We start from the raw sequence: 24,730 nt of genomic DNA, 5'->3' as shown, positions 1-24,730 counted from the left end.
ACACACACACAGCACGGAAGGGAAACGAAAAGAAACAGAGGAGAAGTCCTGTTAAATTTACTGTGCTCTGATTCATTCATTATGTATCTTTAACAAAGCTCTCCACAGTGCCCACACTGCTGTACAGCCCAGGGTCCAACCCCCCACACCCCAGACCTTCATCTCTCTCTGACAGCGAGCCTGGGTCAAAGAGGAGACTTTTTTTTGTTTTATTTTATTTTGATATAGCACATTACTATACAATTGGCTGTCACTGTTCATAACTTCACATAAACAAGGTATTAAAAGAAAATGGGTTACCACATGTCAAAAGTTAATTTGGTAGAGCCCAAAGAACAAATCTCACTATATGTTAGCACTTTCTTTCTCTTCTTCTACAACGCAACCAAAAATGAATTCATTAAAAATGATATACTATATAAATATTAAATATATATATATATATATCCTAACAATAGGAGCTGAGTAGGAGACAAAAAGAGGACACATCAACGGCTTACTGTACATTTCAGAAAATCAGACTTTTTACTCACCCCTCATCATGTACTGATTTCATCGAAGCACAGAGATCAACAAGAGTTAGAACAAAAGAGAAGTCGGCGAATGAAATAGGGAGCAAAAAAAGTAAAAGGGAACTTTTTTTAATGATAAAAAATTGTATAGGTTTGTCTGTATAGATGTAAACTTTCTTAAGTTCTGGCTTTGTAAACTATGCACTGTATATTCCATCCAGTTTGAGGAGGTTTGTTTAGCATGATGCATCAGGAGAGACTCGCTGCTGGAAGGAGAGTACCTGGCCCAAATGAAAGGTGCCAGGGTGATCTGTGCTGCCCACTGGCCTATACAGTATGTCAGCCATCACCAGGGGGAGGGAGGGGGGGCTGTTTATTACGTACTTTTACTCTTCCCTGTTTAAATTATTATGTTGATTCTGCTAAACCTGACTATGTGTGAGAGTGTGCGTATTTGCGAGAGTGCGCTTGTGTGTGTGTGTGTACCTCCTCTGCAATGAGGTGATTATTTATGTGTACACCACTGTAGCCTGCACCTAAGGCTGCTAGATGGTACTGTACAGGAAAACTGTCTGCAAAAATGTCTCCATGCACACATTTCTGTTGACCACAACTATTTATTACGCTGTATTTATTTCTTTATTTATTGGGTTATTTATTATTTAATGTATTGATCATTCTGAGCATCATGAGCTGTAAAGCAGTTGAATCATGCTTTGAAGATGAGATTGCTGCAAATGTATTCCCATTTGAATATGTACTGTATATGTCCATGTTTTACACAAAATCTGTCTGTTATCGTGGCGATGGCTTGCAGTCGCTATCAGATCAGTGAGCAGGGTGAAGAATCACTGCTGTGTGTTTTAGAATGCTCTGATTGTAGCCAGTGGAACAGAGTCTGCGCCCACAGTTACTCCCACGTATGCCACCATGGCACCCTTGGCCTATTGTAGTGGCTCATTCTAATGCAAGCCATTGTGGTTCTGCAGCCTGTATTGAGTAGCGAAAGATCAGCCTCCACAGAACCAAACATCTCCCTGTATGGAGAGGAGAGGCCATTATTCTCCTCTACTGTAATGTTTCCAGCCACCACGTGTTTTAATCCCTTGTATAATGGGCCGCAACATGTTTCTGTCAGAGGTCCCCTGGTTACCAGCTTCAGGAGGAGGATTTATGTGATGTAACCTAGCACAGCAGAGACACCAGCAGACTCTGTAATGCCTCCTCTGTCTACAGATTCAGTAGTACGGTAAATAAACTGGAGACACAATCAGGGATCACCCTAAGTCTTCCTTACCATTTGTCTGGCCTCATGTCACTCACACAGTGTTGCATTCCCAGTGTAACCAGACTTAACCCGACTATGATACTCTGCAAACCTGTTAATTTATTCCAAGTATAGCATTGCCCCTTTGGTTCTACAAGTCATTCTTTGTGGTGTACCATACCTACCAATAAACAGAATCTAATGGGGAAATAACTATACTCTTGTGTTGTTCTTTTTCTATCTAACCCTGTAACGCCATTTGTATCATATTTGATACACGACTTTCTGCGACTTCTGTCATCCACATAGTCTATATCCTTGACATTCCACTTCTGGGATTGCTCCGGTGCCGCAGGGAAAAACTTCCATCCTGGAATGCTATGTGGAGTAGCCAGACCCTCTTCCGCTCCGGAGGGTGTGGATGGTCTGGGAAAGCGAGACTATCATCCACATAATCAATAGCCTGGTCCTACCAGACTCTTGTACATTGAGCCGGAGCCAGGCTACATAACCATCAGGCTCGTTCGAGATAAACTGTGCCTCGCCTGTAAAGTGGACGAGAGCAGGCGGCAGCAGTCGGGGGCGGTGACAGAAAGCCACGGTCAAGGCGGACAGTTTCCAACCGTTTCCAGCAGCATTCAGGCTGAACAGGAAGTCACAGGAAAAACTCACATCCTGTTAGGTCCGATTCCAGTTTAATAAAATGTTATCAGACCCGTATATCAGCTTGCACACAGTCTCCAGTTGTTTTGATTATGAGTAGCCTGTTAAAATGCTCTACATACGATCTTTAATTAACAACAGACTGTAGATGATCCGTAATCTGAATGTATTTAGTCTCTCTGACTTCTAAACATCACTATCAGCCACACAACATGTGGTTTGGACAGAATAAGCCTTTAAATCAGGCAAATAGCAGTTAAAATCCCTCCAATTCAAAATCAATAAAAAGTTTATATAAAACGTCATCATGTTGAGTCGATTCTGAACCAATCAGCTGTTAGATCAGCTGAGAGGCAGGCCTTTCCCAGCATGCCCTGGGTTCGCCTGGGTCTTGTGGTCTTTTTTTATTTTTATTTATTTATTTATTTTATTGAGGAAGTTCATTTACAATATAAAGGAATAGAGAACATGACGTTAACATCTCTCAACATACATATAAGGCACACAGGATAGAAAGGATAACTAAAATTGTATACAAAAATAAATAAATATGTAAAAAATGAAAGCAATAGAAAATAATAAAATAAAATACTGAAAATAAATAATTAAATAATAATCATAGTGAATTTGACTTCTTTTGTGGTTGCTGGGGATCCTCAAATACCCTCATCTCCTTATAAGCATGGAGGAGAGATCTTGCATGTTTCCCTTTCATTAGTTTCAAAGCACAAAGATGATTGGCTACAAGGTCCTGCTTAAAAACAGAAAAAATGGGCTTTGTTTTCCTCCATTTGGAGGTATGGATGAAAAACTTCGCCATCAATATCAGATTGTTCAAAATCAAGTCAGTCTTAATGTTTTTCATAGTAACACCAAACACAATAGTTTCTCTTGTGAGAGGAGTGAGTAGTTGGATTTTGGTTGAGAGCCAGTCCTGTAAATCCTCCCAAAAGGCTTCGCAGTACATACAATGGAAAAACAGTAGTTTCAATTTCAGTTTCACAAAAATTACAGTTATTATGATCCACGCCGAATCTCTTTCTTAGCAGCTCGTTGGATGGATAAATATTACTCACAATTTTAAAGTGGACTTCTTTTGTCATGGGGCTTACAGGATACTTATATAGTTGGTTCTAAATGTCTTAATGTCTGATTCAGAGAACAGCTGGAGTATGGAGTTTCTGTTTGATCGTATTGGGAAGAGTATAGCCTACTATTAAGATGAATACGAATTCATTTGTTTGAATTTCCCTCAGCCAGAAAATCATGACCATTAAAATGAAGTGTTGGTAGATTTAACATAACCGATTGTGTTTCTATGTTTTGGACTAACCCTTTAATTGACAGAGGGATCACTTGGATTACTTTGTCAAATTGAGCACGTGTGGAAACTATGCAGTGCTTAATTTGTAAAGTGGGAAGTCCCGGAACGCAGGGGGGGGGGTGTGGATCCGGCGACTCAAAACGGGGGTTGGAGGTAACGGAACAAAAAAAGATTGCACTGCCTGCACTGCATCGGTGCGAAATGTAACCAAAAAAATTAAAAAAAATAATGGGGTGAATTTTCAGGGTAAGACGGAGTGGGGAGAGGGACGGAGGGAGGGGGGGGGCACTTCATCAGCGCGGCACTGCACTTCAAGTGACACAAGCGCTTGTGCTGGTTGAGACTGCTGTTACAGCCTCATTTTACTCAGGGGGAAAATGTCAAAAAGACAACAAAGATACTAATACGCTGGACAGTCGGATCCCAAACAAGCAAAAAACGTTTCTGCCGATCAAGAATGTGGAGACCACGGTGGGTTTTTTGGTTAATTTAATAGTCCGATGGATAATTGCTGCTTGTGAAAACGATTGTTGATGGGTGACAACCTTTTAATGAATGTGACTAAATAGCAAGGTGTACTTTTCCCCTTTGTACAATAGGTTATGCTTCCATCAGAGAAGAGGTCGTGGTTCCTTGATCCCCTTGGTGAAAAGGCAAAGGACATAAAACATTGTCAAAGTGTGACAAGGTAACTTGTATAACACACACACACACACACAAACACACTGTAAAACCATGCTGTAATTTATCCTTTACATATATCGATGTACTTTATTTCTGTTTTTCATGAGACAAAAGGGCCTCAATATCTCAAAATGGTCATGCACCTCTCTCCCTCACCCTCTGCAAAAAGATGACATCTTGTATTATATTTTATTATGTTTTAACAACTGTATACTACTATCCCTGTATGGATGTGATATTATTTCTATCTTTGTCGTCGGTCTGGCTCAGGTTAAACTCTTTGTGAAACATTCTTTAGGGCTTTATTACGTGGTATGGGATCGGTGCATAAACTCCAGTACTTCCCAATACCGATACCAGCGTTTTAGGCAGTATCGGAGCCGATACCGATACTGGTTGCTCAACTTGATACACTTGAGAGTGCAATGATGACCATTTTGTGGGACAGAATATTGGGAAGATTTAAAGCAACCTGTGACAAAGAATCAGCACGATCTGTCAGTGCTACACAGGACTGTCAGTATAACATTTCACGTAGGAGAAAAAGAAAGACATTTGCTGACGAGAGTGACGACCACGATAAGGAGGTTGTCTTATCCCCAGATAATTCCCATTATGCACTGAGCCCAACAGTTCGTTGTCCCCTCTGAAAGCTGCCCCCCTAGCTCCCAAAAACTTCATGACAGTAACCACACGCCTGAGTACCTCTGCCCAGTACAGTTGTTCTGCCTCACATTGTCGGACAAGTGCAGCATCCACCCTGCAAACGACTTGGGATCTCTGTATTAAAGACAACATATTCTGTCTGTGTTCCAAACTTGTGTGTTTCCAATCGCTAAATCCACTGATGAAGGCATGTTGCTTTGGGGTGACAGGAGTTTGCAGACATGGCAATAAACAGAGCCAGTAGATGGTGAATAAAGCAGCCATTCCCTCTGTTACGACTTAGTTGTTTTGAAGACGGCAATTCAGTCAGTCATTTGTGAGGGAGCGGGTTCGACACCCAAGCCCAGACTCCCTCACTGATGCTGGGTACCTGGTAGCCTGGTTATGGAAGGCAGCGGGCCCTCTGTGGATCTCTTCCTCCCTCAGCGTCTCTGTCAGGGGTCCCCATAGTGCCGGATCCGACCGGAGCGTGAAGGTGCTGCCGGGGCTGTCTCAGCTCCTTCAGTTGGACTTGCGTGTTCGTTGTGACGATGTGGAGGCTGTTCATGCTCATCATCCTCTTGCTCTTGGCTGTTGTTCCATGTCTCACGGCTAGCTTCCACACTGGTGGTAGCCTGACTGCTAGCACTAACGTTAACGTTAGCTGTTTCCACGGCCACAGGTGAAGGAGGAATTTCAGCGTTATCGCCTTTTCTCAGAGAGCACTGATTTGAAGTAAATCAAATTTAATCAATTCCTTTTCTCTTTTTAATTTTCTTTTAGCGTTCCCGCTTAGTTGCTTCTCCATCTTCCCACTGACGACGTGACTACTCCTTTCGAATTTCAGTGTCAAGTCACGTGACAGGTCGAACTCGCTCGCTGCGCAGGAAGCTATAGACACTGTTTTTGACGTGATTTAACACAATATTTTGATCGTGGGCAAGTGACCAGTTGCCCTAATGGTTAATCCAGCCCAGAGTCTGTTGCCGGTAACACCTCCACCCCTGCCTCAACCTCTACCCCTTCCCTCAGAAGGGCAACCTCCACCTCACCTCCACCCCTGCTTCAACCTCCACCTCTGACTCCACATCCATCCCTCCTTCCACCTCCAATCCTTTTTCAACCTTGAGCTACACTGTATCAGCTACCACTGACAAATGTATGTCTTGCTTTCACTCTACAATAGTGGACACCTGATCAGTTTGTCAATGTGAATTTATAGAAAGGCAGTTGTTTTGGCATAATTACAATGTTCTTTTAGCTAAGAAACACATTATTTCTTTTATCAACCTACATTTAATGTATCTGCATTGAAGAAATACTCGTAAGTAATGATATCTATTTATTGCAAATGATGTGATAATTGCATATTGAATATTGCACGATTCAATATGCAGTGCTTACGTATTATGTTATTTTTCCTAGGTGTGATGGATGCATGGGAAGGAAAGATTCCTTACAAACAGCCCCAAATATGGAGTTAGAAAGTGAGGTACAGTACATCTGTGTTTACATAGGGAAATTATGCAGTTATATATGGAGAAAACGGATCCTATTTGACATGTCATTTCATCTCAGGTCATTAATGGCTACTTGGAGCTCCTGGTCAAGGAGCACAATGGGCAAACAAAGGAAAAGGCAATTGCTGTGGACACGTTTGTCATGACTGAACTGCGTAAAGTATGTGGAGATTTTACAGTACATATAGACTCAAGTATTTATTTGATTTATGCAAGCATCTTTGAGTTAGTCCTTCCAAGTGATGTATAAATATACCTTTTTTACCCATGCTTTCAATTTTAGATTGATTCACTGATGTTCAAATGAATCATTGGCATTGTCAATAAGAACAACCACTGGTTGTTGATGGTGAGTTAAAAAGTCTCATGGTTAAAAATTGTGCTTTTGACTCTACATTTCAGTATTCCCTCTGTTGAGCCTTTTCATTTTATAGCGCAGCATGTTTGCAAACATCTGAATGAAATGGGTGACAACCTATTAATGAATGTGACTAAATAGCAAGGTGTACTTTTCCCCGTTGTACAATAGGTTATGCTTCCATCAGAGAAAAGGTCGTGGTTCCTTGATCCTCTTGGTGAAAAGGCAAAGGATATAAAACATTGTCAAGGTGTGACAAGATAACTTGATGATAACTGCTGCTACTGGTAATGATATATTTTTTTCTTATCAACAGTAAGGTACAGTATTTCCAGTTCCCTGTATATGTTGTCATAGACAACAACATCCCACCCAGTGCGCGCATGCACACACATAGACACACACACACACACACACACACACACACACACACACACACACACACACACTGTAAAACCATGGTTAGGCGGGCGCAGTCCTTTTTTGACATGGGTTCATGGAGCCTGCAGAAATGTGACTGCACCACCCTAACTCAGGGTAGCAAAGTCTGACAATTACCCAATTTGCTATACTTGCATGTCATGGCCTCTCCTAAAAGTCCTGAAAAGTGTGTCTTTGTCAGCCTTTGCAATCCAGAGTTAGAGGGGTGAAGTCCTTTTTTGGCATGGGTTCATATGGAGCCTGCCGAAATGTGACTGCACCCCTCCTAACTCAGGACAGCAAAGTCTGACAATTACACAATTTGCTTCTGTATTTATTTTCACCCATTTATTCTCCTGTAGATCAACTTATATCATTTATTGTTATCTCTACTGAGTCAACACATTTTTTCATGTGAAAAAAATATTGCTGATCTGCAAGCATTTTAATATTGTTCTTGTAATATTGTAATATTTTGAGAAAAAAGAAAGTTATAGCCTAGCCTTACGAGAATAAAATCCACCTGCCGTATAGTCTATTGTGCATTACGTTATTGCTCTGCTGATATGGTAGCATCTAAGTCTGACAGACACAGACCTCCCTGTTTGGGTCTCTGGTGTCTGAGTGAGAGAAATTAACTGAAGCTGCTACTGACCAGCCGGGCAGCTCATCTTTATTTTTACAGACAGAGCGGACTCAAAGTGATGCACGGGTCTGCTCCAGAGCTCCGTGTGTTTGAGCCTGAACCATATAGACGTCACGTCACAGGAACACAGGAACTTAAACTTTGTGTTGCCTATAACAACTAGGCTAATGACAAACGGGGCTACAATTAAAACATTTGGGGCTGAAGTCCTGCAATATTGGTGCACATAACTATTTAGACTGACCAACATTGCCCTCCAGCGGCGTGCAGTCGTATTTTGGCAGGCAGTCTGTTTTCAGCGACCTCGGCCGTTTTTATTCATTTTTATATTAATTGTTATTTGAGCTAGCGCCAAGGTGAAAGGCTGTGAAACTAGAGATTTAAAGAATCCAGTGGTACCAACCATGTCATGCCAGCTTGCCGGGAAGGGAGCTGAATAATGCTCCATGCTAAATGTTGTCAAGGGAAAAACTGGCAGGTCCCTTGACCTCTGACCTTAAGATATCTGAATGAAACGGGTTATATGGGTACCCCCGAGTCTCCCCTTTACGGACATGCATGGTAATCTAATGCACTTTAGGGCAGCAAATGTTATTTTCCCCTTCTCTAAGATGGTGTATTTGAATATTTCTGCATACTGGGATCCCTAAACAGTCTTGGAATTGCATTCATTGGGCATGACTGGAAAAGCTGAGACTCCTGTGGATTTAATGAGCCCAATTTTATTCATGATGATGTGATAATGTTAGTCCCCATAGTAGCCATTTCATTGTAGTGAGTGAGAGCATTTATTGAAACTTGGCCTCACTGTGACCTGTTGCGACCTCCTAGGATAATCACAGCCTCATTAAACTTCACAACCACAAACTAGAGACCTAGGGCATTCAGAGGATGTATGGCTTTCCTAATTAATTTTTGTGTATTTTCAGATAGCAAAAAAGTACAGATTTGATGGCAATTCAAGTGATGTGGAGCACTTAGGGGAAGATGATGATGAGGAATAGACTCCTAATGTATGTCTAGTTTAAAAAAAATGTTTTGATCAAATAATTGCCATAAATGACTGGCGTATCAAATATGATAGATAAAATATATCATATAGGCTATGCAAAATGTGTTTTTGAAATATGTTTTTATTTTGACAAAAGGTCCAAAAAAATACTTAAAGATTAAGATAAAGATTCTGGCCATTATTTGATAGTTCAGGCTTTACAGGCTAACCTCATGTGCAGTGATATGATATGCAGGCATTGTGCATTTTATTTTCCAACAGATGGCACTGATGAAAACCTTCCAGTACTTGATACTCAAGACTGACAACTTGGGCTAGAATGTTCTCCAGCTCTGCCCAGCTATTGTAACGTCCAGTCAAACCAAGACTGAGTCATGGAGGATCAGGATTGGTCTATTTTAGGGACTGTGCCGTTATCAACACCATCTACTTCTGCTGTGATATACTGTAACCACATGAGATTATAATTGTTTAAATAGGAACTGAGCAAAAAACCCAAGAATAATGATTAAAATAAATATATTGAGAGTGAATCAAAAATAATTAGAAACAAATAAATGACCTCAAAAGCAAAACATACATTGAAACTGAGTGTCCCATTTGATAACATGGTTGCAGCAAAAAGAGCCACAGCTACCTCTTGACACGGCCTCTCTTTGCTGTCCAACTGTATATGTATACTTGTATAATTGTTGTAATGGCTACACATCTACTATTTTGTACAGAGAGGGGGAAGATAAATACAGTTACACCCCTGTTGGACTTTCTGGCCAACAAGCTCCAACAGTAGCAGGGTCCAACTCTGGTCCAACTGCAGAAGAGAAAGACAATAAGATGCCCTCACGTCACTTCCTTTAGGGTCCCCAGAGGTGAGAAGCCTAATTTTCTTTTCTTCCACAAAAGAATCAAAGCAAAAAAGCCTACACTTTAATTGTTTTTTTACTTGTATGTGTACAGCAGGCCTGGTTGACTCCCAGAATGGGGAGGGGGGGGGGGGGGTTTACACACAGCAGGTTTAACAGTGCAGCTGGGAGGGCCTATCTTTTGGATTCCATTCCAGTGCTACGTCTGCCACAAATAGATATTCGAGTTCCTTCCATAAACTTGTTGGGGGTGTGAGCTGGAAGGGGCTTGAGTCAGAAGGGAGGGCTCTGTTGACAGGGGTGGTGGTGTCAGTGTGTATAAAAGCTCACAGCTGAGAGGCAGGCAGCACGTTTGGAAAAAGATTTTAGCGAGGCCAAAGGGCTCTTCACTTGCAGCCATCAGCTCCACTCCTCTGCCGCCTAAACACAGCAGCCATGACTGAGAGACGTATTCCTTTCACCCTGCTCCGCACCCCGAGCTGGGACCCATTCCGTGACTGGCACCATCGCATCTTTGACCAGGCCTTCGGCATGCCAGCCCAGCCCGAGGACTTCACCACATTCCCCAGCACCCACTGGCCGGGGTACATGCGGCCCTCCATGATGACACCGGACATGAGCCTTATGGGCCAAATGAGCCCCATGATGCCCCACGCTCCCCTGATGTACCCAGCCCCCATGATGGCCCAGCAGGCCCGTGCCCTTTCCCGCCAGATGAGCAGCGGCGTGTCGGAGATCAAGCAGACCCAAGACAGCTGGAAGGTGTCCCTGGATGTCAACCACTTCTCACCTGAAGAGCTGGTGGTGAAGACCAAGGATGGTGTGGTGGAAATCACTGGTGAGCACTCATTTCTCCTTCACTCATCCCCTGTTTGTACTGTACTGTTACCTAGTGCATGATGATTCAAGGAGTGCAGTATTTTCCTAACTTCATAGACTAAAAACCTGAGGTGCTGAAGGTAATATCCTGTCAGGAAGAGCCAGCCTTTGATTGGACCAACAGCAAAGTAATAACTAATGTGCTTATATATAGGACCAATGCATAGATAACAGAATGTCTCACTTGGTGTACTTAGGTTTGTCTCTTCCCTGCATAATAGAAATTGCTACAGTACTCGGAAAAAAAGACACAAGATAAAAAGGCAGGAAACATTTTTGCTGGGTCAAGCACAGGGCAGATGCATAGCTGCATAGTTACATAATATCCTGAGACAATATACTGGGTTCCAGCACACTGGAGGGCGGGGGCTTTTGGCTGCACGCCTGCTAGATGCAAAACAACACACAATTCAACATGTGGGTGTTGACTTTTGCAGCAGCTCTCAGATGAACACAGTGCACAAGCTGTTTTCTTAAATAGCCGGTTTCACTTCTGGCCGTGAAATGTTTTCATTGTCTGTCGATGCTTGTGAAGGACATAAGCAAAAGGTGCAAACCTGAAGAAGTGTGTGTGTGGAATGGATCATATAAAAGCTTAGCCCTTTGAGGCCTTAAGCTCCCCTTTTCTTTTGAGTCTCAGCCTCTCTGTCTGCCATTTCACAAAGAATCATGCTCTTAGAGTAGGGGATTCAGCCGTGACTCACCCAGTGTGTCTGCTACTTTAAAAGGACTGCTGGATCAGTTCCAGGGTCCCGGGCAAGGCTATAGCCTATATCTCCCTGCTGGGAGACTGTGCATAGTCAGGAATAGATAAACAAAAGCACGGGATCAAGTCCAAGTGGAATTTCCCACCTCATGTTTCTCATGTCACCAAAGTACAAGATGACATGTTTAAAGATGATGTCGTCGGCTTCAGTGTAGAGTTTTTATTCGATGCATACTCATACGAACTGATACCACTTCATGTGGTAGTTGCCACACTCAGACCAGCAGTGTCTTCCTGTTGAAAAGAGGACAGCTCCCTGAGGAAAGCAACCTTCATCAGTCCGTTGTCAAAACAAACATATTACTGTATCTAGAGATAGAATGGAGGGCAATGTTTCAACATCACAGCCAGGCATCATGAGACTGACAGAACCTGATGAGTAAAGATTGGTGAGGATCTTCTGTGACTGGTATGGCTGTGGCTACGTGGGGAGCAGCTGCACAAGATAAAAATACCACCACAAAGCCTCCACAAGCACAAAATAGCAACGTCATTGTGCTTTTAGCATGCATGACAAATACACATACAGTATAGTACTAGATAAATAAACATGTCATGACGTTTTGAGAAATACACTTATTCACTTTCTTGGCCAGAGTGTGATGAGAATAATGATACCACTCATGTGTGCAGTAAAAGCTAACGCCAGGAGACAGTTGTATATACCCCCCCAAGACACAAAATAATAATAGATATAAAGCTAGAGCCAGGTGCTTAGCTTAGCATAAAGGCTGGAGACTGAAAAAAACAGCCAACTTGGCTCTGTCCAAATCTAACAAAATCTGCCTATAGTACCAGCACCTCTATGTGTAGTTTTTAGACATTAAACAAAATATAACGTGTCAATTAGTGAGTTTCAGAGGTCCTGGTAGACAGATTTTGTTACCTTCAGTAGTTGTAGTGCTAAGCTAACCGGTGGCTAGCTTCATATTTAGCGTACAGACAGGAGAGTGGTATCAATCTTCTCAATTAACTGTAGGCACATAAGTGAATACTGGCGTTGTGTAAAAGTCCGTTCCCCTGTCAATATGAGTTTCCCCTTACCTAAATCTAAACCAAACCGCATCCATCACACCAACCAATTAATAATTACATTTCTGCTATGCCTAACCCAAGCCCTAACCTCAACTACGGAGACATGCGAGATGTCTCCTTGCAGAATTGGTGCACCACAATACATTCTTTTAGTTCTTACTCTTAAAAGTGAATGTATATCTTTCAGATGAGTGCCACATTTAGGTAAAAGTATTTTGTCTGTGTCCTTATAGGCAAACATGAGGAAAGGAAGGACGAGCACGGTTTTGTGTCCAGAAACTTCACCAGGAAATACACGTAAGTAGCTGAATGTTTTAAAGTTCATTATCAGAGAATAAGCTTGTGGAATACAATTTCACCAAAATTAGTTTTGATCTTGATCACTTTTTACACGTTTGTAGGCCAGTTGATTAAACAGGAAACCACTGGCCATGCAATATGTCGACATCTCACTTCAAAACTACCATATTTCTCATTAAAAATGGGTTTGTTGTGGCTGCTTGATGGTGGCTTTGCAGTTCATTTTCATGGAGGAAATGCATTTTTTTAGGCTGGGTTCAGATTCCTGTGATTATTTTATGGTGGTTTTGCTACTGGGAGTCTCTTTAGTTTTGGTTTGGTCCAGCCTATAGAGGGCTGGCTGCTCCTGATCGCTGAATTTCATGCTCTGAAAAGCAGCAGCAGCAGCAGCTTCCACCTCCTAGCAATCATCTCTGGCTTAGTTTATAGCTTCATAGGACTCTGCTGCCATCCAGGGGCCACAACACACACTGAGTAGACAGACTGAGCTGGTCTGATTTTACCCAAGAGTGACTCAGGCATTCATGTTTTAGTCAGTCTGTGTTTAAGTAGTGGCAGTGATGCTTTTTTTCCCATCAAAACTGGAGCTCTTTGTAGATTTACTGGAGTGATTTCTTAGACGTTTAACCTAATTGTGTTTTATTGCCACCGCTCCAGCCTCCCCTCCACAGCCAACATTGAGAAGGTGTCCTCCTCCCTGTCTCCTGAGGGGGTGCTGACCGTGGAGGCTCCTTTGATCAGACCAGCCATCGAGTGCTCAGAGACCACGATACCTGTCAACGTGGACAACAAAGGTGGCGTGGTGAAGAAGTAGAACTGCTTCTAGAAAGATGAAGAAGCAGCTGATTGCTCTTCCTAAAGCAGTGGTTCACATGCCAGAGAGAGAGGAAAGCAAGGGATTGTCATTGCTCTTCTCTCTCCCCCTCCATCTCTGGTAATGAGCCAACCCCAGCTGAGTGCACTGTGTAAACACATCTGCAGTAGTGCCATATGCCTGCTCTTTCTGCCATAATTACACTCTTCATTTGAATGTAGAAAATCTGAGCTTAGCCCCGCTCACAGCTTTCTTTCTCTCTCTCCCTCACTAACACACATACACCTTTCTCATTTCTAATCATGCAGCCTGTACTGAATGTAATAGCAGGGAAATTAAAGAACAAAGGTCCAAGGAGAGAATGTAAGCGTAAACACTGTGGGACTGGACTGGAAATAGACTGGTTGGTTGTATCTGCAAACTATTCAGTCATGCAAACACAGAATAAAGAACAAACAACCAATTGAGTCTCTTCTTTTTTTTAAGTTACAAACTGTTTATATTCATGCTGGTGCCATGATCATGGAAGTGCCATCCTGAAGCAGCTACTGTACTGTGAGCTGCGTGTATTCCAAGTCTGGAAATGGGAAGATAATAAGTCTCTGCTCTGCTCTGAAGCAGCGACACAACACTCATGCATGTATGTGTGTGGGTTGGAGTCCCGAGGAGATGCTACTATTAAATCTTGCTAGCTTTTCAACATTACTAACATTACCAACCCTGCCTTTAGTTGTGGTATCTCATGCTAAATGATTCATCTGATGGTCACCCATGCAAAATTGTGTTTACAAGATTTCTTAAACAGGCCAACCAGGATGATATTAACTGAGTAAAAAAGAGTTAATTTTATAATATTAATTACATGCCAACCATAATATTGAATTAAATTCATTAGACAGGACTCATTCAGTGCAGAAAGGATGTACAGTGTCATCCTGACACTGACATGGCCCCTGATCTGTGGTCTACTGGGCTGGGTTTGTACTTTATGAAGTGGAGGAAAAACTGATAAGGCAGTTGATATACGAGATGGGTGTCGTATGTACAGAGCTAGAGGGCCATTGCTGCTGTGTATCTGCACCGGAATGTGCCCTAACCGCCAAAATTACATAATTCTATCATACAGAATGTCTCTGATGATTCATGCCCAGATAGATGAGCCTACATAATTGATGGAGATTTGCTCTCTACTCTTGACTGAGCAGGGTGATTTCAAACAATTGCACCATGGATGTTAGAGGAGGAATAGTCTTGCGTTGCCAGACCCATCTCCACAGCGCTGTGGGGATAGGTCTGGCTACACCACACATATATTCTGGGATAGGAGAAAAAAGCACTCTGGGTTGTTTGCATTTCTTTAAACCAATCACAATCGTCTTGGGCGGTGCTAAGCTCCGGATGCAGCGATGGTGACTCTGCAAAATTGTCTCGGGAAGGAACTGGTTTGGTAGAACGTTTGCACCCCGCAAAAGAAAACGCCTCTTACAATATTAAATGAAGTTAACTGTTCACAAAATACAGTAACGTGAGCTATTTAAATTAGCTGGATACATGGTTACACATAATTTGCTCTTACCAGTGTATCTCCGTGTGTACTTCATCCACAGTAATCCCACCAATCGGTCCCAAAACGTCAGCGAGAGTAAATGCCGTAAACATATTCTTTGTAAATCTTTACAATCATTCTCCAAAAGAACCAAGCAGGCCTGTCTTGTTGCACAATCCAAAATGTCTTTGTTTCAAAGTTTGTTTTTGTTTCCCGAAGCAAAGTTTGAGAACGGCAACACAGAGAACGGAAGGCGAGGGACGGCACGTGAGCCATGCGCAGGATGTCAGGCAATTATCCTGGAAATGAACTTCAGTTGATCCAAACTAGAGGAGGAATGAAAATACTATTGAGTCTGGTGGAGCCAAAAGGTGTGTATGATCTCTGAGTATAACCACTAATTATTTTGTTCTATCTATTGATACTATATACACCATATCGGCTCGATTATATGTTGGTAAGTCTCTCAGTCCATCACTTTGGTCCAATATGTCAAAACCTGTTGGATGGATTGACATGAAATAAGCAACATGTATTCCAAATCCCTAGAGGATGAATTATAATAATTTAGGTGATCCTCTGACTTTTCATTTAGCACCATCATCAGGTCAAAACTTGACATTCCTATCAGCCTCAGCTGCACTTTGTGTTAATGCTAATAAACTCACATTAGCATGCTAACAAGCTAAACTAAGATAGTAAACATGGCAAACATCTGCTAAACATCAGCATGTTAGCATTGTCACTGGGAGCATATAGCATGCTGATATTAGCATTTAGCTAAAAAAAAATGATGTGCCTAAGTAAAGCCTGCTGCTTGCATGGCTGCAGAAACTTAGTCTTGTGGAATAATCAATCACAATTTTGTCTTTAAAATGATTTAAAAAAAACCTCAAAGGTATTCATTTTATGGTGATATGAGACAGTGAAGGGCAATCACTCTTTACATTTAAGAAGCTGGAGCTAAATCCAAAAATGTGCTTATTTTACAAGATAAAATTAAAGAATTAATTTAGTCATCAGAATTGTCATCTATCAATGATTGATTGTTCTATGAATTGTGACAGCAGATGATACTTACATATAAAATTCACATTTCTGATCAACTTGTACTTTCACATGTCAGAACTAAAAAGCATAGAAAAGCACAGTATTGAGAGGTCTTAACACATTCTCTATTGTAGCATATCAACTGCACAGACTGTAAGTCATGATAAAGGCTATTTATACAGTATATGACTTACATATGGGTAAACCACTTAAAATGTGGTACACCTTCTCCTATATTGGCTTAAAGTAAAATAGTACAACTGGTACAGATATGAATGTACAGTATCTGCTGCTTCTACACTGAAGCATGGCTGACGCTCTACAGGAACTCTGGTTTTTATCACTGCCATGATGCCTTGATTCAATTCGTATGCCCCTTTTCATTTGATTTGCACGTGATTCATCAGACACTCAAGAAACAGATTTGGATTCATGTTGTAATCTGAACCATACAAATTCTAAAGCAATGTGTCTGAACGTTGAACGTAAACATGCCATGAGGTAAGTTATTTGTGTTCATCAAAAGGAGACACACTTAAGACCGGAAAAGAAATGTGTCCTGCATTGTGGGTTTTTATGACATCCTGCACATTTCCACATGGTTATGATGTGGACAAATATAGGTAGGAAAACACACATGGTCAGGATGTTACTAGAGGAACTAGGCCAGGGGCAGCCACTGAAAATTACATCACCAAACCATATATGAGCTGGGCCCTGTTGCAATCAATACACTGTACAGCGGCATGTATGAAGCTAAGGCTACGTGATTTTTTTGTTAATGCTAAACTCATTCCAGTGACTCATCAGTCAGTGCAGAATTGAAATGAAAGATGTAGCACCACAATTGGTGACTGGTGTTCTGAATGGCTGGTGCTTTTCATCACTTCTTTTTCTTCCTCCCTGTCAACTTCCAGTCATGCATGTTGCGTGCCAGCCCAGTAATGCATATACTAACTCTACTCTCGACTCCAAAGCTGCAGGGGAGATCTATTTATAGAACGCTGTGCTATGCACTGAGCCTCCAGCGTGTTGTATAGTTACAAAGGGTAGATAGCGGACATGAGCTGATGCGCCCCCTCCCCCTCCCCCCCATGGTCCCAGACCTGTAGTGACTAATAGGCTGCTTATCAGCTACCATTAGCTTGAGCTCAAACATTTCTATTTCACTGTATAATACACACAAAATGTGTGTGAGACTTTTAAACCTCTGCCAAAACAGATGCCCATTAGCTGAAGATCATATTCGATATATAAGCATTTATACTGTATGTACTGTAGCTATGCAGTGCTATACTGTATGTATTTAGTACTCAGTGAGCTCAGTGGAATTCTGCCATTCATGGAAGCCAGGCAGCCACTGCCCTGAGACGAGGCGGAACTTTTCCTCTTCCATGAGTCACCATTTCCTTCCAGTTTAATGCAGGCCTAAATTATTCATGCCAATCCCCATCAATTTCAGGAGCCAGCCAGTCCTTGAACCAGGGAAGTGGCTCGTGTGGAGCGCTGTGAGCTTCCAGGCTGCTGATTGGACCCCTCTCAGATCTCTACATCCTCCCTGCACTCAGGCTGACAGTTTGAAGAGAGACAGCTTTTTCCTAAGAGGTTCTCCAGTGATCTTGAAGTGTGGCAGGGACGGATAATTGAAGGGGAAAATCAGCAAATGTGAAAATTAATAAATTCAGTTGAATATAGTGGATATTTTCTGCAGGCAACACATGTTATTAGGGCAGGATAACTACTCCTGTGTTCACTTCAGGGAAAAAAAGCTCTTTTAGGATGTTTTTCTACAGTCCAGTCTGTGGAGTCTAAGAGTTTTTTCCACAACATAAATATTACTGTCAGTTTTCATTTTGTACAGTCAATCATTACTATTACAGAATATGCGTGTTTTTTTTTTTTTTTGTTAACAGGCCTTTTTTCACAGCGGACATTTTGTCTTGTCATAGTAGGAAACGCACAGGTGTTAGTGATGAACACTAACGATGTGTCACAGTAAGTTGTGGCAGTGAGTCAGCATGCACAGACCCTGAAACCAAGGCAGCCAACATTAAAGGTAGTATTTATGTTATATGTCCTTTTCCTACTTTGACATCTTAAAATGTCTTCTGTGAAGAAAAAAAAACCTTTAGTTAATATCTTCTTTTAGGCATTCACTTAGATGAGATGATCTGTAATGTTATTATTAATATTATATTAGTTTCCTTAGCTTTACTGTTGATGGTATTTCCAAAGGTAGAGTGTGGCAAGATGTCTTTGTATTTATGTGGAACTTTTTTTAGTTTTTGAGTCAGCTCTGTTTACAGAATTCCTCATGTAAAACCTGTGCACATTTTTCTATTTCCTTTTACTGCTGAAACAAACTGCAAACTTTGACAGATGTGAGGTATATTAAGTAAATGGATATTAAAGCTGCATTTTGGAATTACACCAAGATCCCTTTGCTCGCTCTGTTTACACTGTGATTTCCTGGACTGAAATCATATTCTACCAACAGCAAAAAAAACAAAAAAAAAAAGAGGAAGCCTGCCCTGTGGACAGTGTATGTCACTTAAACTTAACACAGAAGTGTTCATTGCTGATGTTGATAACTGGTAGTGATAGCAACTTAATAAAAGAAAGGTCAGAGAGGTATTTAGACAACGTTATACTCACATTGTGAAGCGAACTTCTTTTTTTTTTTATAAGTGGTAAAAATCATCTGTTTCCCATCTTTTATAATTCCCACTACACCACTGATTTGGCCCAACATACTGTGCTTATTATCAGGCCTGCTGCTGTAATGTTACTACAGTTAAATATGAAAATGGAACAAAGTCCATCATTAATAAAAGTGAAACAACAGTAACAGCTGGGGATCAGAGCAGGTTACACTCTAGGGAGTGGCAGCAATAAATCATCCTCACCAAGATTAATTTCACTATGGTACAAGGTCAACACAAACCAGCCCAACCAATTACTGATGTGTATTAGCAAGGCATTTCACCCAAAAAACTGATATATTACACTTGAAATGTGTCTAGTTGTAAAAGCATTTGATTACATATGTGAACCAGACGGCAATAAAGAGAGGGGACCTTATTATATTAAATGCTAACCGTCCTATTAATGACATTCAATGTTCCAAATCTAATGACCATCTTTAAAGCAAACTCTAATGGTGTGTCTAACTGGGCCACTGCCGACTCATGAAACGCTGACATTTCATGTTTGATGATAAAAAATGAACTAGATCCACAAAAGGTCTGATATCTGTAGTGAATGTGTGGACTGAGCAGTGCTCTGAGCAGAGCAGCTGCTGGGCCTTTTTTCTCCTTAGCAACAACACAGGATTGGCTGGTGACATCTTAGACAAAGGGGGCGTCCAATCACGTGAGAGTGTTGATTGCCTTTCAGCCAATAAGCACTTACCAGCTGTGCAATAATTAGTTCTCCCTCAGTGATTGAAGATTGTAGCTCTTGATTGACATCAATTTCCAGCATTTCAGCATTCAGTCTTCATTTCAGTTGACTTACCTGCATGAAAATTGCATTATTTAATGCCAAAGTAAGGGATGAAAATGTTAAGAACAGTAGAATTGTCTTTACCTGTTCTTGGTCCAGTTGGATGGTAGTAAGGCTGTGCTTGTCCTGTCAGCGTTTTATGAATAATGCAAAAGTCTGATGGACTGAGTCATGAATGTATTACGTTGCTCAGGTGATAGCTATTTGTTTCAGCTTGACATCAATAATTCCATAGTAAAATAATGAGGACACTATCTCTTTAATTCTCAGAGATTATCTACATTTTGGACTAAAACTGTCCATGTTGCACATTCCTTAATGATGCAACAAGTAACCAAGCATTGTTTGTGTGTAGCCTACATGTACTTGCAATTTAACTCTTACCAAGTACTTCTTTTTTTTTTTATCACAAGTAGACCTATTTCAAGTCGCATCAATTGCAGAAAATTGAAGTTTAAGTTAAATTAAAGTTGAATGAAAAAGTCCTGATAAACTGTGTGAGAATGAAACAGATGAAAGGAGATACATCAGGTGCGTCTGTTCACCTGCTGCAACCGCAGGAGGGCAGAGCTCCGCTGACACTTTGGAAAACAGCCTACATATTGTACTGTAAGTGTTGTGTTCACTGGCCGAGTGTCAGGGATGCAAGGGGTGTGGAACAGCGGTTGCACCCGGGCTCGGCCTAGCACTTAGTGAATATGACAAAAAATGCACAACAATGCAATCGAATAAAGGATCACGTACTTATGGATTATGGTTAGCATTATTGTAGCTAATAATCACTGATTTAATGCACCACCTCAGGCTCAGTGACCCAAATTAACACCCATGATGTTGCATGGTGGGTCTGGCTAAAAGCTAACATGCTAAAAAGCTCATGTTGGATCCTCCAGCAGTGACTTCTGCATCCACTGCAGAAATTAGCCATAACTGCTGTTTTTTTACAATGATCCCTGATGTGACTGCAGAGCCTCTTTCAGCTCAAAACCTTTTTTAAATTTGTGAGTGCAGTGAGACGGAGAGGCTGAGTGGACTGGTTATACTGGGACCAGAGAGGCTGAGTGGACTGGTTATACTGGGACCAGAGAGGCTGAGTGGACTGGTTATACTGGGACCAGAGAGGCTGAGTGGACTAGTTATACTAGGACCAGAGAGGCTGAGTGGACTGGTTATACTAGGACCAGAGAGGCTGAGTGGACTGGTTATAGTGGACTGGTTATACTAGGACCAGAGAGGCTGAGTGGACTGCTTATACTGGGACCAGAGAGGCTGAGTGGACTGGTTATACTAGGACCAGAGAGGCTGAGTGGACTAGTTATACTGGGACCAGAGAGGCTGAGTGGACTGGTTATACTGGGACCAGAGAGGCTGAGTGGACTGGTTATACTAGGACCAGAGAGGCTGAGTGGACTGGTTATACTAGGACCAGAGAGGCTGAGTGGACTGGTTATAGTGGACTGGTTATACTAGGACCAGAGAGGCTGAGTGGACTGGTTATAGTGGACTGGTTATACTAGGACCAGAGAGGCTGAGTGGACTGGTTATAGTGGACTGGTTATACTAGGACCAGAGAGGCTGAGTGGACTGGTTATACTAGGACCAGAGAGGCTGAGTGGACTGGTTATACTAGGACCAGAGAGGCTGAGTGGACTGGTTATACTAGGACCAGAGAGGCTGAGTGGACTGGTTATAGTGGACTGGTTATACTGGGACCAGAGAGGCTGAGTGGACTGGTTATAGTGGACTGGTTATATTGGGACCAGAGAGGCTGAGTGGACTGGTTATAGTGGACTGGTTATACTGGGACCAGAGAGGCTGAGTGGACTGGTTTGTTTTACGAATGAACAAGCTGAGAAGCTGAACAGCAGACTGAGGAGGATTTATGGTGCGCAAGACTTGCAGAATGCTGTTAAGACAGGTGAGTTCACACTCACTGAACGCTCTCTGCAAATGAGCACATCAGCAACCACTGGGTTGCCTAGTAACGTGTGTGTGTGTGTGTGCTACGTGGTGTGTAAAAAAATCTACACAGTCTCCCTTTTTGGTTAAACGTGTGCTTGTGGCTGTGGAGTTTATAATGTTTATAAATGTCTGGTGCTTTGGTGGTGATTTATTCTGCTGTTGATTTAATGAGAAGTGTCAGGTTATTTAATTTGCATGGCTTAATAATGCTTGTTGCACCCGCTGCGGTTTGTGTTGACTTTTTAATTATTTTTATTATTTTACTTATTCTCATTTTTGTTGAATTCAAAAGTTTTGTCTCTTTTCTGGTTCATTTTCGTGAGGCTACACAGAGGTAGCTGTATGCACCGACTGCAGTGTCTATAGAAAAGGTATGAATTGTTGGTTTGGACATAAGGGCTCATATTGCTGATGTTGTAGTGTTGGCTATATGTTGACCTTTTAATGTAATTTCTTAATTTAACAGTTGTATCATATATCATTATTACTGACTGTTCTGCAGCACAACAAACACCAAGGCAAATTCCTGGCATGTCAAAACCTACTCTGCAATAAACCTAAACCCTTCACTTTTTGTGATGAATTAAGAATTTCCATCAAATCATTTTTCATACTGTCATTTAGTTATCTTCTGCTTTGGCCATCAATTTTAAGCCATCAAACGTTCGTTTGGCAGGTATTGTACTCCATCTTGTTTTTCTTGAATCTAGACAAGCAGTGAGCAACATAAAATATATATCATGATACCTATTTTTGCACAGCATTTTTTTTAATACCTCTTTCCAGTGTCTTTCTAGGTGACAGTTGTCTCATAACATTCTGTATTTTTCGTCCAATTATATAACTTCTCTGTTCATAGACACTCCAAGCTATGGCTCTCTACCTTCTACTTGCATGTTACATGTTTCTTTTAAGGAACTCTCGAACTTCCAGAAAGTTGTTCGCTGCTGTTGTCATTAGACAGAGCCGAGTGACTCTTCAGTGCATCTCTTCTCGTGAGGCTAATGAACTACAAATGCTTCCTTACACTGTGTTGGAGGGATAGTCCTACATGTACAGCATTCGCTAAATGGTGCATTTGGATCCACGTTTAACACTACCAGTGATGGAAACTAAGACCATTTACTCCAGTACTGTATAGAAGTACAATTCAGAGGTACTTGAGTATGTCCAATGTATGCTACTCCACTACATGTATTTAACAGCTATAGTTAGTTGTTACTTTGATTTTAAGCTATAGCGCGTAGTTGCTGTCTCCCCCATGAGGAATTCTAAGTAATGACAACAAAACTGTCGGCGCGTCCACATGGTACAAGCCTTCTGTGATCGCACACCGCCTAGTAGCCAAGGAGGACACGGAGGATTAAAAAAACATGGACTCTTCAGAAGAGGTAATTCTCTTCACTCGAATTTCTGCGCGCGAAAGTCGCCGGCCCCACAATCTTCTGAACACAGTCATACTGAGAAATACAGAGAGAGCTGTGTGAAGCTGATAGTCTGAACTCATTTGGCAATGGCTTGAATGTAACGGACGTTCATTAATATCAAAACGTTAAGCACTAAAGCTTTAACATGCTAATCATTTAATCGACTCATAAAAATATGATACGTTATGACAGATTAAAGGCCTATCAAGGTTATTGTGGCTGAATGATAAAGTTGTAACTTGTCCCACAACAAAACTAACAGGAGAGTGATGATGACACACAAGCCCAGTCTGTGCACGCCCCACACAGTCCTGCGAAATCAGGAGGAAAAAAAACCAATACCTGTGATGGACCATAGAGTAGATAAGTTTGCAGTGCTTTGCCCGTTAATAGTATCTTAATCTATCTAATGGTATCGTCAATCGGTTAAAAATCCATATTAATGTGTAAAGATTACAACCGCTTCAGATAAAAATAAAAAAAATGTAAACTAGGGTGTAATCTACTTTTGATTTCACTTCTTTGACTTCAGACATCACTACGTGTTCTAAGTTATTTATTTGAAAATATTTTATTCCTATTAATTTAGTTATATTTTGATGTGGGATTTGTTTTAGAAATCTAATGAATTTTTTTTTCAGTTGCATTTTAGATGAGGACACATGTTGTTTTGCACAGTTTATATAAACAAAGGAATATTTTTTGCCTGCAGTTTATTCTGTAAAAAAAAGAATCGTGAGAAAATCGTACCGTGAACCTTAAATCGTGAATCGCATCGAATGGCGACTTGTGTGTATCATTACATCCGTAGTATCTTTAGTATTTTAATGATCACTGTTTGACTATGTTACTGTCAATGGACTAACACATGAAAGACCATGCATGCTGCAGAACTCCTATTGTGTGTACTGGTAACACACTCACTACCGCTGTCAAATATCAGTGTTCACATATGTTTTCTTCCTGTTTGCCACCCTTACCAAGAACTGCATGTGACCATAGCGATGTCCGTAACAGATCAATTTATTGTCAACAATCACTGTTTTGGTATAGCGTACTTCAGCAAATGGCGTAAAGAAAACACAGATTAAAATAAGGTCTAGCTAACAATCGCAATAAAAAGAAATAAATAGAAAATAATCTGATTTTTAAGGTCTAGTAATTCCATGTTCATATGAATACATAACATCTACCGTATAAGTTAATCAATTGAAGCTACTGTATAAATACATCACCAGCATGCACAATATTGTATTATGGAGAATATTGGAGCGGTTATCATCTTACACTGAAGAAACAGTATAATAGGCAAGTGCATTTCTTGACCAGGAAGAAACTGAAGACAAATTAAATCCACAAACCTCAAATCTGCTTTTAGAGCTTCCACTTAACATTGCATGTGCTCTGTCCACAAATTCTACTTGGTTCATTGGTCAAGTCTGTGGTTCCAGGTGCCGTTTCAGAGATCCTACTAGATTGTTATGAAGATAGCATAACTGGACAATAAGGGTGGGCTCATGATCACGTTCAATC

At 41.2% G+C, this 24,730-nt stretch overlaps 1 protein-coding gene across 1 annotated transcript; it reads left to right on the top strand.

Moving 5' to 3' along the window:
• Positions 1–10,162: 10,162 nt before the first annotated feature.
• On the top strand, positions 10,163–14,169 carry hspb1 (heat shock protein, alpha-crystallin-related, 1). Its single transcript, XM_078266501.1, has 3 exons — positions 10,163–10,752; positions 12,828–12,891; positions 13,552–14,169. Exons 1-3 carry the CDS (start codon positions 10,350–10,352, stop codon positions 13,706–13,708), a joined length of 624 nt encoding a protein of 207 aa, XP_078122627.1. The 5' UTR covers positions 10,163–10,349; the 3' UTR covers positions 13,709–14,169.
• The last annotated feature ends 10,561 nt before the right edge of the window (positions 14,170–24,730 follow it).

Source organism: Sander vitreus, chromosome 13 (genome assembly GCF_031162955.1).
Source record: "Sander vitreus isolate 19-12246 chromosome 13, sanVit1, whole genome shotgun sequence".
NCBI classification, from domain to species: domain Eukaryota; kingdom Metazoa; phylum Chordata; class Actinopteri; order Perciformes; family Percidae; genus Sander; species Sander vitreus.
The sequence above is the reverse complement of the archived record's forward strand: the minus strand, read 5'-3'. Positions and strand labels throughout refer to the sequence as shown.